Source organism: Lolium perenne, chromosome 7, assembly GCF_019359855.2.
Source record: "Lolium perenne isolate Kyuss_39 chromosome 7, Kyuss_2.0, whole genome shotgun sequence".
Taxonomy (NCBI): Eukaryota; Viridiplantae; Streptophyta; class Magnoliopsida; order Poales; family Poaceae; genus Lolium; species Lolium perenne.
The window spans coordinates 223532924-223548858 of NC_067250.2; the positions used below are offsets into that span (position 1 = coordinate 223532924).

At 41.2% G+C, this 15935-nt stretch overlaps 1 protein-coding gene across 2 annotated transcripts; it reads left to right on the forward strand.

Moving 5' to 3' along the window:
- Positions 1-4192: 4192 nt before the first annotated feature.
- On the forward strand, positions 4193-9267 carry LOC127313686 (pheophytinase, chloroplastic). 2 transcript variants are annotated; one of them, XM_051344161.2, is made up of 6 exons: positions 4193-4512; positions 4942-5638; positions 6478-6704; positions 7080-7271; positions 7349-7505; positions 8764-9267. In XM_051344161.2, the coding sequence occupies exons 1-6, from the start codon at positions 4211-4213 to the stop codon at positions 9001-9003; spliced, it is 1815 nt and encodes a 604-aa protein (XP_051200121.1). In that variant the 5' UTR covers positions 4193-4210; the 3' UTR covers positions 9004-9267. The 2 variants fall into 2 exon arrangements, with proteins under 2 accessions (XP_051200121.1, XP_051200122.1); XM_051344162.2 differs by having other exon boundaries at positions 4372-4512; positions 4960-5638.
- Positions 9268-15935: the final 6668 nt, after the last annotated feature.

Sequence of the window (15935 nt, forward strand, 5' to 3'; positions counted from 1 at the left end):
CATTGTGATAATCTTGTTTATTCAAGTTAGCATATTTGATATTCAAACATTATATCAAATTACTTAAGGCTATACTATGTTGATTCTTAATTTAAGATTGCTTGGCCTTTTCCTTTTCTTGAGGACTATAAGAGAGATGTGTTGCATCATCTCTATGTTAGGACGTACTGCACATATAAATGCTTATCAAACAGATGTTGAAGTTCCACCAATATTATGTCATTGATGAACTGTTAGTGTCCACTACAACTTAAAAAGAGAGTAGACAAGTGAACCCATGAACCTCGGTCTATTTTAAATAACTAGAAACACCTTTTCAACACTATTATCTTACTTTATATTTACCACTATTATTTAATCCGAAAATAGAAAAAATACTTTCTCTACATACACACACACACACACACAAAACCCAACTACCACTAGCCTTTATTTGTTTTTATCCAGTTTACTTAGGTTGTTTACTTTACTTTACTTAATTTACTTTTATCCTTGTATTTCCTATTAATAATACGAAACCTCATGCTTGAAAACCACATGGAGTTGGAGACACAAGAAAAGAACTTTATTTTGCAGCTTGCTAGAAGAGGAGAGGAAGAATTCAGCTTCTAAGCCAATTCCTGAGAGTTCGATATAAAACCTCGAGTCACCCTTGTGGAGAAAAGATGCTTGCTACAACACACTGCACTTAGAGTCCCAACGAGTTGGTACACATGGAGTTGTTGCCAGCAACCACCCGCTCCACCACGATCGCCCATCGACCTCGTTGAGGAATCGTATCGATGACCACACACATGCTGCTTTGTGCTCACAGTGGACAAAACCACTTGCGCATACGATCTCAAATCCCCCATGATCTTCCTTGACCACCACTCAAAGAAATCACTAGATGGGAACATAGGATATTTAATTTGGAACCCTAAATTTCTCCGAGAAGTGAGCGAAGCGTGAAATGTGTGATCCCGATCAACGCCTTTAGCTCAGAATGTTGACCCAGATGTCGATAGAGAGACACCATTGACGCTATCAATGGGGGCCCTGTCCATAGTACCCGACCCCATGATTGGTTCCCCATATGTATCCACGGACCTAGCCATCCCAACTTCAGGAGTGGCACCTAAAATCCCCTGTAACTACCGATCCTACAGCACAGCCCATGGAGCTTGAGATCTGGAAAACAAAGAAGAAGAAGGAGATAAGAGGTCTCACCAGGACACTCACAGAGAAGCCCACAAACTTCACCTGGCCACCCACACCAGTAGATGGTGACAAGAGCAAGGAACAAACCTCTAGGATCATCTCCCGAACACCAGGAGAAGTTTGTGGGCTTCTCTGTTAGTGTCCTGGTGAGACATCTCAAATCATGCTGAATGATGAGGATACCATCCAGGAAGACACGACAGTGATCCATATTCTCTGTCGTGCTAGCGTACGTCACCCTCTAGCTCGTAGTCCATGATATGGACTCCACATCCTCCAGGGTGGAGTGAGCTCCTCCCCCAGGATGCAATTCACTGTTGTAAGAAGAGAATCTGCCCTTCAAGATCTTCCTCCCAAATCTTTGGACGCCATCCAACTGGCTCCTCCATCGCTTCCAACTCCACCTACATTGCTAGCCTGGCCTAGAGGACGAGGATTGTTTGCCTCATATTGTCTCCCCTCCACAATTCTCGCCCCGCTTCGCTGGCCTCTTGCTAGCGTTGCACCCGCTCTGCTTTGGTTATCTCCGCCCACTGCTGCCGCACACGAGAAGACCGATCTGCCACTGGCCTCTTGCTAGTGTTGCACCCACTCTGCTTCGGTTGTCTCCGCCTGCTGCCGCGCATGAGAAGACCGATCCGCCATCCCATACTCTCGCTACCGATGGAAACTCGCGTCAGGTATGTGTAGGAAGTCGCGAGAGAGAGGACACACTTACGTCAACTAAGTAGAGCACCTACGGATGAGACCTCATTTATGAAGAGGCATAGATGATAAACCATTCTTCTTGTACTCTTACTGCATGATGAATTGATTAAGTTATTCAGTTTCTTAATGAGATTATTAAGCTTATTGAGCAAACTCGGATATTTAACGAGTCGAGCCAAGCCGAGGTTAAATTTGCGCTCGTTATGTTAACAAGTCGAGTCAAGCAAGATCGTTAACTAACATGTACTCCCTATGTCCTCAAATAAGTGGACATCTAGCCTCTAAACTTTGTCCACAAAAGAGTGTACTCCCATCTTCCCAATGCAATTTAATTGCTTCTCTCTCATCGCACGGAAATCAAACCCAATAATATTGAGCACATATTCTTCTTGCTTTTTACATGCAATTAGCTTATTGGAGGTGAAAGAATTAAAGAGGAGAGATGCATGTTCCCAATGTACTTTTCACTCCACCTTATAATTTATCTTGAAAATCCCACAGGTACACTTATTTGTGGACGGAGGGAGTATTTGGGAGTTGAGTCGAGCTGGCTTGATATTCAACCCTACTTGGGACCATCCTAGCGGAGGAAAGTCATCTCCGAGCTGCAAAAACTGGGCTGATGAGCCAGGAACCACCGCTCCCATCGTCCGAGCTGGCCACCACAAGAGAATAAGCCTCGGAGGCTGCCATGCACTTTCTCCATGCTTCCTCACCGCCGGCCTCGGCTACACAACCGTTTTGAGGGTGTTGGAAGTTGAGCATGCAACATTCATGTCACTATGTAATTGCAATTCCATAGTCAATTTACTTAGGCTACATACTAATTCATCACACCTTGCGCATGTTGCTTTCTTTTGCATTACTGTTATAGATTGACATAGAAGGGACTGCTTCTCCCACCATTTTTTTTAGATAAAAGACATTAGATGCCTGATTTTAAATTAATAAAGTCGGGAGTTCACAAAGTATACAAGACCACACCACGTACAGCTTCGGTGAACGGACTAACACAAGCGTGACAGAAACAAACTAACAGAAGAGTATCCCGAAGACGACCTCCCCAATGAGAAGCCAAACAACACCAGACTAACGATTAAACGATCTCAATCAAGCTACTCGTTTGGGCTTCTGTTTCTTTGCCTCATTGATGCGTACAACTCCCGCGCCTCGTTTGCCATTCAGCTAGGCCCCTCCTTTTCCCATGCCTTGAACCTGATGCTCCACAGTTGCAAGAAAATCGCGGTTTTGTAAATAACGTCAGTGGGGTGGTTAATGACTTTCTTCTCGATCATAATCTTATTGCGGATATGCCGCAAGGTCCAGGATTGTGCTAAAAATAGCGCCCACAAGATTTTGTGCGGGTATCCAACAAAACTAGAAAGAATGGCATAGAATTGGGTGATATTTGCCTAGTACCAGTTGCACCCAGCAGCTAGTGCAGCACGCCGCAAGCAAACTTTGCCAAGGTACATGACAAAAAAATAGGTTGCGTTCTCAGACGCACCACACGAGGTGCATGCACCATTAGCATGCCCGTGGCGAATGGCAATCTGCTGACTGGAGGGTGGCTTGTCAAGAACGAGCTACCAGGAGAAAATTTAATCTTACAAGGTACCTTAGCCTCCCACATATCTCTAAAGTTGGCCACTGACACACCTCTTGAGACATTTTGTAATACATAGAATTTACCGATATATGTACGTGTTTTAAAGGTCCATTTCTGTTGTTCGTGTTCTTCATCGCCAGTTTAACTGCTTCCTCGAGAAATCTGATTACACCATGGACGACATCAACAACGGCTATGGTGGTGGTGCTGCTGGAGCAACCTTCCAGATCTGTTTTTTTCTATTTTACCTTGCATTGCTACTGATTTCATGTTCAGATCTGATGCATATGATTAGTCTGATGTGTATGACTAAGCATGCTAGTGCATCTGTAATGTTATTTTCGGTAATTGAATTCTCTCGGAAATTGCCTAATATTCTAACATTTTCCGATAGAACTATATAAATTAAAGTGTTTATGCACAAAAGAAGTCTCCTATTTCATTCGAGGGAAGAAAACCAAGAGATTCGAGATATTGACTTTTGAATCATCTGTGAGGCCGTAAATGATCTGTGCATAACACGTGCATGACAATGTCCGGTAAACCTCTGGGCACTAGAGACGTGGCTTCACCTGGTGCCGTCCATCAGATATTCAGATGGGTTGGTGACTTGGTGGGCTCGCTCCGTTCAGTGTGTGGTGGTGGAGGAACGACGGGGCTGGAAGCTGTAGAACAGAAGAGCCGGACGTGGAGATGGGGAAGAAGAAGACAAGCGGAGGAAGAAGTAACCCGGACGCAAAAGCGAGTTCGGTAGGAGTGATCTGGACGCAAGAAGAACTTCATGGTAGACCGAGACTTTCCATCGAGATCAAAGTCACCCGCTCGGCCATCGGCCCTCACTACTCACTAGTACTACATCTGTTCCTTCCCCCTTGTCCGCGGAACACGCCTCCGGTACCAAACCACGCCACCTGGAAGGAGTTCTTCCTCCTTCGTTCTGATTGTGCTGGTGTGGCGTGGATATCCACCCGGAGCTGGATCGAGTCCTTTTGCTGGTGAGCAACCCAGACTTGCTCCGTTTGTTCTCAGTGTTTTTTATGGTATTTTCTTTCACGTGACCAACCCAATCCAAGTCATCCCTGAAAAGATTGAGCTCAGCTCTACTCCCGCCATGCCTGACGCTAGGTCCGCCCTTGCTTGTTCACAGTACAGTACCATTTTAGTGTAAAGAAAAATGATGCCAATCTGGTAAGATCCAGTCTGCCTTTTTGTGGGCGGAACTAGCATAAAATGGGTTATCCGTTTGAGTCGGATTCAGTTAACTCCTGAGCCGATGTACAGGTTCGAATCCGTATGTAAGCTTATTCTACTGGATGTCTCTCATGTATGACAGCACAAAATTCACTTTCATTTCTGCGATCATATCTCTATATAGATAGACTCTGAAATTCTTCATTCTTGTACAACGTGGTGAATTTAATTAGTTCGCTCCTCTCTTGCAGAACTAGTGTGCTAGCTACCGAAGCGGTCATGGAAGTGGTTTCCTCCAGCCACTCCTGCTTGGCATTTCATCAAACATCTAGCAGTGCTCGGAGGTTTCTTGGCACGGGTCTTGCTACGCGCCAGACCAAGCTTGTTCGGCCAAGAAAGAGTGCAATTCTGTGTGTTGGGACAGGGAGAGCTTCAAATCCAGGTGATTCAGGAAAGCTTGGCGTCAGCCATAGCTTCAATGTAAGTGACGTCAATGCGGCTCTCCAAGGCACCCCCCAGAAGGTTGGTGAGGTCAGGAGAGTGGTGATTCCGGGTCTGCCGGAAGGGCCAGACAGTTCTCAAATCAGTACCGGTTTGTGGGAGTGGAAGCCGAAGCTGACGGTATACTACGAGAAGTCTGGCACCAAGAATAGCAAGGCGCCGGCAGTGCTTTTTCTACCAGGCTTTGGGGTGGGCACATTCCATTATGAGAAGCAACTGATGGATCTTGGTCGTGATTACAAGGTGTGGACGATGGATTTTCTAGGGCAGGGAATGTCATTGCCATGTGAAGACCCTGCTCCTAAGGATGAAGGGGAGCAGGAGGAGGGGTCATATTGGGGTTTTGGACAAGATTCGCAGCCATGGGCAGATGAATTGGTGTACTCTGTAGACTTGTGGCATAATCAGGTCCAGCATTTCATTGAAGAGGTACCATTTCGGAATCTTTGTTTCTTTTTTTAATGGTGCAATCTTCATTGTGTCATCAGTGTTCATTTTGCTGACATGTCTTCCATGTTCTCAAAGCTCCGTGTGCTTTGCACTCTCGGGAGTCCTTCAATAATTACCAAGTTAGCTATTTTACTTTTATCAAGAAATGCTTGGTTGTAAGATTTTCAGCATATATAATTTGAGATTTATTAGTATTAATCTGATGTTGCTACTGTAGGTGCCATACTCCTTAATTGACACTTGTATTGCGCATATGCTTACTTCATGCAAATTCACTTGTAAAACAATTTGATTCTAGTACCAAGGGGTAACAAATAACAAGAATGAAATTCCACGGTAATTTAATCATCTAGGCATCTTTTTAGTAGTCCTATACATAGACTTGTGAAAATCTAATTATGGTTGGCTGGACAAGAATCACATATATCATGTATATTCAAACTCTTCATAACCGCATAATCGGGTTTTAGTTTATTCACGAATGTGGAACACTATGTGAACTTCTTTGAGGGTCACAAATTCTTAATGAAAATAAAATGATTTATAGTTCACACATGATTGATCAATGTTCTGCTGGTTTTGGATCGTGTGATTAAGGATGGTCCTGTGAATATAATTGATCTTTGTGTTGACAGGTCCAACGTTGGCGGTTATAAATGCTAATGCATCTTTCACAGGGTCGTTATGTCAATCATATAATTATTTATGCCTTTTATACTATTTAAAATATTCCTATTTAGGATCACTTCGACGGCTTATCTTCAACTATTAGAATTACATCTCCTTTTTCGTATGCTAATTTTTTAGCCCTCTATCAGGTTATCGGTGAACCCGTTTATATTGTAGGAAACTCTCTTGGGGGTTTTGTTGCTCTATATCTTGCTGCATCCAGTCCACACCTTGTAAAGGGGGTCACATTGCTTAATGCAACACCATTTTGGGGTTTCCTTCCTAACCCTTCAAGATCTCCTCATTTGTCAAAGATTTTTCCATGGGCTGGGACATTTCCTCTTCCATCATCTGTGAGGAAACTTACTGAAACAGTGTACGTGTTACTTACTAGGTTTCGCATACATTCAAGTTGCATAATCTTAAAATTTCTGGACTTAAGTTATGTTTTATTTGTGCATGTCATTGTTATTCTGGCAGTCTACCTCATTTTCTTTCATGAACCTTTTACATGAAATCTTAGAGATAAGCTGACATTTAAACTCTTGCAAGAATGAAGTACATTTTCATACATTAATTATGTACCCCCGCATAGAATTTACGGAATTTCTTCTCCAGTTGCATTATGATTTCTCTCCGCTTACTAGGTTGTCATGTTAACTGTGCGAGTGAATCGTCAGAACTATGTTCGTTATCCAGGCATTTGGATCCTATAAATTGGATACAGTCCATTAATCCTTTTGTGATGCAGGTGGCAGAAGATAAGTGACCCGAGAAGTATACAGAAGATACTCAGGCAAGTATATGCTGACCACTCAACAAATGTTGATAAGGTGTTCTCGCGTATTATAGAGACAACGGAGCACCCAGCAGCTGCTGCATCATTTGCCTCCATTATGTTTGCTCCAATGGGTCAGATATCCTTCCAGGAGGCACTTTCTAGGTGAAGTGGATAGCCCAAGTGATGAATTCTCTATTGCTTATAAATATGTTTTCCATTTTAACACTGGCCATTCTCAGGTGCCGAAGTCAGGGTATTCCCATTTCTCTTATGTATGGGAAAGAAGATCCTTGGGTTGGACCTTTTTGGGGTACTAGAGTCAAGCAGCAGGTGCCAGAAGCACCCTATTATCAAATCAGCCCTGCCGGTCACTGTCCTCACGATGAGGTTCCTGAGGTAAACCATTGCATTTCCTGTTACAATTGTAGGTTCCCCTTTGGATTTATATCATTTACGATGAGCATTTATATCAGTTATTAGAATTGTGGGTTTCCCTTTGGATTTATATCATTACAATTGTGAGTTCATTATGGATTATGGACATTCTGTTATAAGGAAATACCTAGAGCAAACTACCATCAGGCTGCGAACATGCAACTTTTAAAATCAACACGTTGGGAGATCATTCTTGGAGCACTGCATTGCCCTTTCTGAAATTTAATTTGAACCTGAAAGAAGTTAGAAAAAATCATAAATATGCAATTTTGCTTGTAGCTTTTGCCTTTTTTTTAAAAAAAAGAGAGTTGTATTAATTAAGCAATAACACCGTCCTTACATTCTCGCCACACACGCTGGGACATTGTTCTGCATTACACCATGACACAACTCTCTACGCCCATGCTGGGCAAGGTTATGGGCAACACCAGTAACCTTTCTACTAGCATAGACTAACTGAACTCTTCTATCTTCTGGTTTTCGTCAATGGAATTCCTTTGCGATGAGGCTGGCTGGCGATCTCTCTCTTGTGCCTGGGTCAAAAACCTTCAGGAGAGAATTGCAATCAGTTAGCTTTTGCCTTTTCTTATTAGAGTAAGCCATCACAAATCTACACTTCTTTTGTCAAAACTATACTTGTAAGCAATCAATTCACAGAACTGTACTCTGTACTCTTAGAATGTAACATTTCACACCACTACACTTCTAATTTTGCAACGATTGTGACCGATAGAGCGCCCCCATCAGCCACACGCTGCGTCATAATCCTGCTTTTGTTAACTGGGCTGGTGCTAGCCTGAAAGGGCTGGAAAAAAATTCGTTGCCATTTGGACTGGCTAACACATATGACAGAAAATTTACATCAGTGCATAGCGCACAGCCAAAAATACATTAGCATTTCTTGTGAGAAAGTTGCATGCATATGGATATATTAGCATGTTTCTCATTACATTTTGGACATTTTTTGTCAATCACTATGCTATGCGTGTACGAGTACTATTGTTTTAGCTGTGGCACTTCACTTTGTGAAGAAATATTTAGTTGATTAATCTCAACTAAAGCAAAATTTAAGATGTTAGTATTGGTCTTAAGTCCTTGGAAACTACACCAGTTGTGAAGTCTAAGCTCTGGTACCAACTGGGGTCTTTATTCGTGGTTCGTGGCTAGCTAGTTTTGTTTAAACAATAATGATGTCTGCTGAACATTCGTATTTACTCAGGTTATAAACTATTTACTCCGAGGATGGCTTAAGAACGTGGAGTCTGAGGGTTTGATTGACCTCCCATTCCTTGATGATTCGAGCGATGAAGAACATGGTGTATCCCGGGAGCTAGAATTTGTAAGAACAGGGTCCACGAAATCAGTTAGTGTACGGCTCTTTGGTTCCAGAAATTCCTTGTGGAGCCAGATAAGCTCATTCTTGAAACGGCATGCCTCCAACATACGGGTAGTGTCTTAGGCAATTCATCCCTAGTTTGTTAGAATTTAGAAGCTTCAAATGTATATTGTATTCATTATTCTTTATGTAGAGTAGTCAGTTTGATGCCTAGATGTACCAACTAGATAGAATTTAAATCATTTCTAGTGAATGTGAATATGTGTAGTACAAGGCAGGAATATCTGCGGTGGTTGTATTAAAAAGAATTAAGATACTTCCTTCACTGGGAATACTTGTGAAGTTTGACAGGCCTTGTTGATGTGAGAGGATCAAATTTGGACCCGACCTACCATGGTACTGTTGTATATATATACGTAATGAATGTTTCAAAAAAGTTATTCGATTATTTCCTTCATGGAAGTATTTTTCAACAATTATATAGCGATGGATTGAAGATCTAATGTGCGAGGGCTCCTAAAATTGCTATGGCACTTAAGTCCTCTAGACTGTACCCTCTTACTCCACCTGCAGTTTTCTCCATCTCAAAGGCAAAATTGCATTACATGGGCACCTGAGCTGTCAGCCAACTCACTTATATTTCAAATAGAAGGATATTCTAATCGTGTATAGGAAATGTTTGTGTATGTCATACACGTTGTTCGCAAATTAGTGAAATTTCAAAGATCGCAACAAATGCAGAATGTGTAAGAACACAATGTTAATTAAGTTTTGACATCCATGAAAAAGTATTAAAATAGAGAATGTGAAAAATGAAAGAAAAATTCATTTCAGAGAATTATTGGACCAACCTAGAGTTCCATAGGGATATGCAAATTCCCCTAGAATCTTCGCAATAACAGCTCATATATTTTTCGCAATAATGTTGATTCAAATTTATAGTAGTTTCCTCAAACAAGAATTAGCATATTCTTTTACTTTATCTTATTCTAGCTTCTTCCTCAACCACTTAGAACATTTTGTTCTAGGAGGTTTCAAAAGATTCTTAGCTCTTCAACATATGTAGGAATGTTTTATGTGATGTGTATGTATGTTTTTTCCTAAATTGGTGCCTAAAAATGAGATGCATTTAACCTAATTGGAGACACGGTCCAAACTAAATCCGGAATCAGATCAAATTTAAAAATATTTTATAATAAACTATTATACTTTCTTAACCTTATTTTTAGCATTTATATTTTTAAAGAGTATAATTTTCTATTTTACTTACCTTACATAGTGAACCACATAAGCATGTAGCTAAACAACAACGATACATATACAGAAATATTACTACATAATTTTGTTAAGGATTACGTGGCTAGAAGGAATAGTGGAGTTGTTCCGGTAAAAAAGTGCATGCATCGTGGGATTTCGACAGAGTCGTTCATAGAAAATTATGTAACTATATTTCCATAAACATAACATTATTGGTGGCTAAATATTTGTTGACACAAATTGGTGGCTAAATATTAAATGTATTGTTCTTTGTTATAAATTTGTATTGCATATTGTTACACTTTCCGTGCTAAAATAAGTATCTTGGTTTTGTCTAGATGCGGATATATCTCGATCTATTTTAGTTAGTTATAGATACATTTGTATCTAGGAAAAGTCAAGACACTTATTTTAGACGGGGGAGTATTATTATTTACTCGTGGTACGTTTAAATTGTATGTTGTAAAAAAAAATTGCCCTCAAATTAATTTCCTTTACACATATATTTATGTATATATAGACATATTTTGTGTGTATATGTGTAATATGTATATATTTAATATCGTCAAATACCCTAATAGAGATCTCTAAGAATATAGTTTAACAAATATCTTAGTTGTGGCTTATAGGATATTATTAGGTAAGAGGAACTTCTATAGTACAAATTGAACCATTGGCAGATTTTTTTTTTTGCAAGTTTGGTTTAGTAATAAGTTCACTACATATGCATGCTCCATACTTGATGCTGAAATAGCATTGCTTACAGTAATCATCAGTGAACATAAAATTGGTGTGGATATTTTCTTTGCAAACAAACGAATTTGACTTTTTCATATGCTCATCTGGAGTACGTTGGTTCCATCTTGTGTATACAACTGCTCATGGCAATTTTTCAAATAAAATTTGTGCACAAAATTAATCGCGAGAATCCTATGGAAATAGGTTTTGGTATAACCTGTAGAACGTCTATCATTAGTGACTATCGGCCTACCTAAACTCGCCTTTGTCTATCAAATTGGTCTAAAATAAATCCATCGAAGAATTAGAGAAAGATCTACCAAACAAAATTTACTCGGCAAACCAAAGAATTAGAGTACATGTTATTGTTTCATGTGAAGTTGCTCCTATAATTTTTTCTACTCTTGCGAGATCCAAACGACATGGCATACGATTGCCATGTTCTCAACTCCATTGTTTCGAAGACAGAAGACTCCATATATTAGAAAACTGACCTCCTAGCAAACACGGTGAAACATCGGGTTGTTCACAGGGAGCATTGGATAACGCACGCAGTGGAACATTCTCCCCCACCTGCATAAATTTTAGAGCGCAATGGTCAGCACGGAAGGAGACAACATGCGTATTGTGCTGGCCGTACCTCTGTATAAAAACACAAGCCTTACCGGGACAGGAGGCCGACACGCGGGCAGCTCGCGCATGATTGCGCAAAGGGGGAAGAAGAATCCAAGATTCACCGTCTTTTGGCCTCCGCCTTTCTCCCCCTCGATCGCCTTTCTTTAACAAGCGTTTGTCTCTTCGGGAGAAGATCTGAGATGATGGACGAGCGAGGGTATGCAAATGCGAGAGAAGAGAAGAAAAAAGCCATCATCTCTGGCTGCATGCATGGCCGAGCCGGGGGTTACTACCGAAACGCATCATGCGCCTCGGAACTAATCTATCTCTTCCCACAGGCACAGGCGGCAGGGCAGACAGCGCTCCTCCTGTCTCACCAGGGAGGATCATGCTAGATCGAGAGGGCATGATCATTATAAAGCGACCCATCATTGCCTTGGCCGTGTGCCATTTACCCATGTTTCCAGCGTCCGCTGCTGTCTTTACGCTACGACCAAATGTCTGCCCAAGCTGCCTGTCTTGGAAACAAAGCACCTCCAATCGGAGATTTGTCTGTCCATTTGTGTGTTCCCGTCTTCGAAGTTTAAACTAAGCATCTGGTGGCCACCACCTAGGCTGATTATGGTTTCTTGTGCCTAAGTCGTCTCATCTAATCCTTGAATCGTCCAGCCTAGACTGCATAAGAAAATCTCGGACGGTTCAGATTTAGCAACCCCCATTTAACTAAAGGTTTGTAGGAATCGCTTCCTTTTTCTTCAGATTAAAATCGAGCAAATATTATCAGTCTAACTGAAGGTGAAAATATAAGGGAAGTGGCACTCACCGCTTCGATGACCTAGGAGGATGAACATCCGGATGCACGCGTGAGAGGACGAACAACGGCACATTCTCGTGTTCAGAGTGATATCTTATTGGGGTGGTAACGAAGAATTGTATACAAACTATCCTTTATCTTCATAATTTCAAACCCAAAACCCTCTTAACTTTTTTGAAAAAATGTACTTTCCATATATTCTATAGTGAACACCCATATACAAATATTGAACGCATTTTGCATTTTCATGTAGGATTTGATTGAAGGTGACTCCAACTTAGTTTTTCACTTCACCATTTTAATCCCATTATTTTATTTGCAAGCTCATTGAAAAAAAAAAGAACACAAAATTGCTATGTGCATTCAGTCCCATGAACTATACACCCTTTGGCTAATTTAATTTTTTAAATTGAGCATCAATACTAGTAAGAACAAGCCTCTTAGCTTTCAGCAACATTATTTTTCCCTCTTCTTCCCACACATTTTTTGGATGATTTGCAGACAATGTTTCGATACTTTTTGTTGGCGCATGGTCCACCATGGACAAAAATTCAATAAGCCACATCCATATCCAAAAAGAAAACTCCAAAAACTGTGAGCAACATGGTATTGGTGAATTCTTAGAACGTGGAGGACTTACAAAATATTAATAGGAATGAAAATAGGAGACTTTAGAACTCAAACGATGAAAAAATCAAAATAAAAAGTAAACAAATATGTTATTAGAGTTTCCATTTGATAGTTGCACCGTGCAAATTTTAATTAATTAATTCAATTTAAATTTCCTATTACTTTTTCATTGTTTATTTTCTTGAAACTTATATATTATTTTCCGTAGTTTAAATTTTAGACAATTTAGTTTTAGCAAAACATTTAACTAAGACGTTTCTCGGGATCACTCAAGTTTTCAACCACAAGATTAAGAACGAGAAAATGTCATGGAAAGATAAAGGGGTGATACTCGTTTGTCCGGTCTAGCAGGATGAAGAAAGGATGCACAAGTGAGAGGATGAAAAATGTATAGTGGTGGAGGGGCGGGACGGTGGGGGGGAGTGAATGATGAACTCTTCTTAGGTTTACATATGCATACAATTGGGCTAATAAGGATAACCTAGACACAAATTGTTCTTTATCTTCATATTCTACCTCTATTCGAATTGTATTGTCCGTAAATTCATGTGAACAACCATATATCATGTTTGTACACATTTTGCATTTTTTTTTCATGTTGCATTCGACTGAAGGTGACATCAAAGTCAATTGCCCATTTGACCATTTTAATCACATGATTCCATATCCAAATGAGCAAGAGCTCATTTTGGAGAAAAATGGATGTGAGCATTTAGTCCTTGAACTACAAGCATAGTTTAATTTCCAAAGTCGAGGTCCGTACAAGTTAGAACAACCCTGTTAGTGTTAGCTCTCGAAGTCGAGAACTCGGGGAAATGTCATCCATGGTTGAAAATTAGACCTTTGAGCTTAATGTGCACATGTCTCTTGTCAAGCAAGCTCCAAACATCTACAGTACGCTGCTGCAAAGGACCATTCTATGTATTTACTAGTAGTAGCTGGTTTCTTGAGAGATAGGATAGCTGAGATTGCTTATACGGTAGCACTTGCGGCGATCTCACTGCAATACGTTTGGTAGCCACAAGGTTCGATCATGACAGAGCGGGCCCACCCTGAAAGTTTCATGGGCGCGCGCGGCTGGTGCTCGAAATCCTCACGCAGAGTCGTGGCGTGCCAGCTAGCCGCGCGCACTGCTCTGACCGGCCCTCGGCAGTCGGCACCTATGAAATCCGAGCTCTAGGCTCGGCGCTCGAGGCAAGCTCGCCGGTGGTCTCTGGGCGTCGCGGCGTGGACGCTCGATCGATCGGGCTGGATGCGGTGATGATGGTATTTGACGGCGATGATGGCGCTCCACGGCGCGGCGCCCTTCCCCCGACAGGGGCACGCCTACGGGGCTTGGAGTGTGCGCCCTGGACGGTGGGTCCCGCCATGGACGGAGGGCGCTCGAGTGATTCAGCGACGTTGATGGCCTATCATAGCGGCTGCATCCGGCCGTTCCCCTGCTCGAGCTACACCATCACTGCTCGCCGCTGCCTCCGGTGGCGACCATGATTCTAACCTTTGCACGGGCCTCCGCCCCGCCGTCGGCCAATCGGGCGGCGCGGCCAGGGTGACGCCCCGGTGACGCCACAGCAGTGGCTACCATTACTACCACGTTTAGCAGGGCATCGGTGTCGAGCGGCCGTTTGCTGCCTCCTCTTATTTTATTCCTCAAAACCAAATTCACGCGTGTATTATTGGATATATCAGGCGATCGTATTCGTGTGCACAACCTGTTAGAAGAAGCCTCATAGAGGCTTCTAAATCGTTCAAGCATTAAAAATGGCAAACCAAAATTGATCCATTGAAGCAATTGCACAAGGATTTGTTCTAGAAGTTTGCTGCACAAGAGATTTAGTACACCCGACGCTATGTGTTGTTCTTGGAGCATCTTTATTTTTGTATGTTGTTTTGTTTTGTTTTGTTTTGTTTTGTTTTGTTTGTTGTATAATATGGTTGGATCCCGGCATATTTGTTTTAGAGAGAGACATACTCCGTTTTAATTGCGTAGAACGCTCTAGTTTTCGCTCTTATTGTTCTGTGAGTGTTCTACTTTGCTAGTACTGCATTTAGCTCTTATTCTTTCACTCGAATTTTGTTCAGAGCTCATTAGTATTATTTATTTGTGTATGATTAGCTCTCTGGTCCATATTGTATTTCATCTCTGAGAGTTATTTCAAATAAGTTGATTGGTGTTGGATACGAGTAAATTATTTCATGACTATAGTGATGCAAAAGGAAGCTTGTCTAGACTGTGGCATGTCATGTTGGATGTTATTCTTGTCATATGCTTAGTATTTATTCTTGTAGCATGACTTGTCTCAAATGGGTGAGAGTGCATAGTGTGTCATTAAAAGAATCATGTGTTGTTTTATAACAGCATAATACTATGGTATTCTCCTTTGATGCTTTATTGGGTTGACTTGGTCCATTCTTATACCATGTTATGACTATAACCAGTCAACTAAAGCCTCTATGATCATTTAGTTTTTGACTTGTAATATCACTCTATACTTTGATTGATAATGTTTTGTCGCTATGCATGATTATGGCCATTACTGCTCTCTTAGTTGGTCGCTCCCAGTCTTTTGCTAGCCTTCGCCTGTGCTGAGCATGAACTCTACTCGTGCATCCAACCACCAATAACCAAAGTTTGAAAATTGTGTCCACCATATCTACCTAGTAGCATTATTGCTATTCCAAGTAATTCATCATGTTTTTATTTATCTTCCAAATTAAATTTTGGCATGAGAAAATTAGTCAGTAAAGCTCTCACGAACTTGATGGCACATTTACTTTCTTGTAATTAATAAACTTGATCATTGTACCTATCTTATGAAGTTTATATGTTTGCAAATTACGAGTTGGCACTTAGTATAACCATGTTTTCATGGGGAACACTTGCGACATTGCACTTATATTTAGTTGATGTCATGTTCTTTTATTTATGGATGCCTAGCGGTGCGAAGTAAAATGGAAACTTGTAAGTCCATGAAGTTTACATATGAGTTAGAGAAACGCA

What these genes read in the sequence shown, in the direction of transcription:
- LOC127313686 (XM_051344161.2), top strand. Translation starts at nt 4,211, where the DNA reads ATGGGGAAGAAGAAGACAAGCGGAGGAAGAAGTAACCCGGACGCAAAA. An exon ending in TGGATCGAGTCCTTTTGCTG is followed by an intron (nt 4,513 to 4,941) that starts GTGAGCAACCCA and finishes GAATTTAATTAG; the next exon opens with TTCGCTCCTCTCTTGCAGAA. An exon ending in TCCAGCATTTCATTGAAGAG is followed by an intron (nt 5,639 to 6,477) that starts GTACCATTTCGG and finishes GCCCTCTATCAG; the next exon opens with GTTATCGGTGAACCCGTTTA.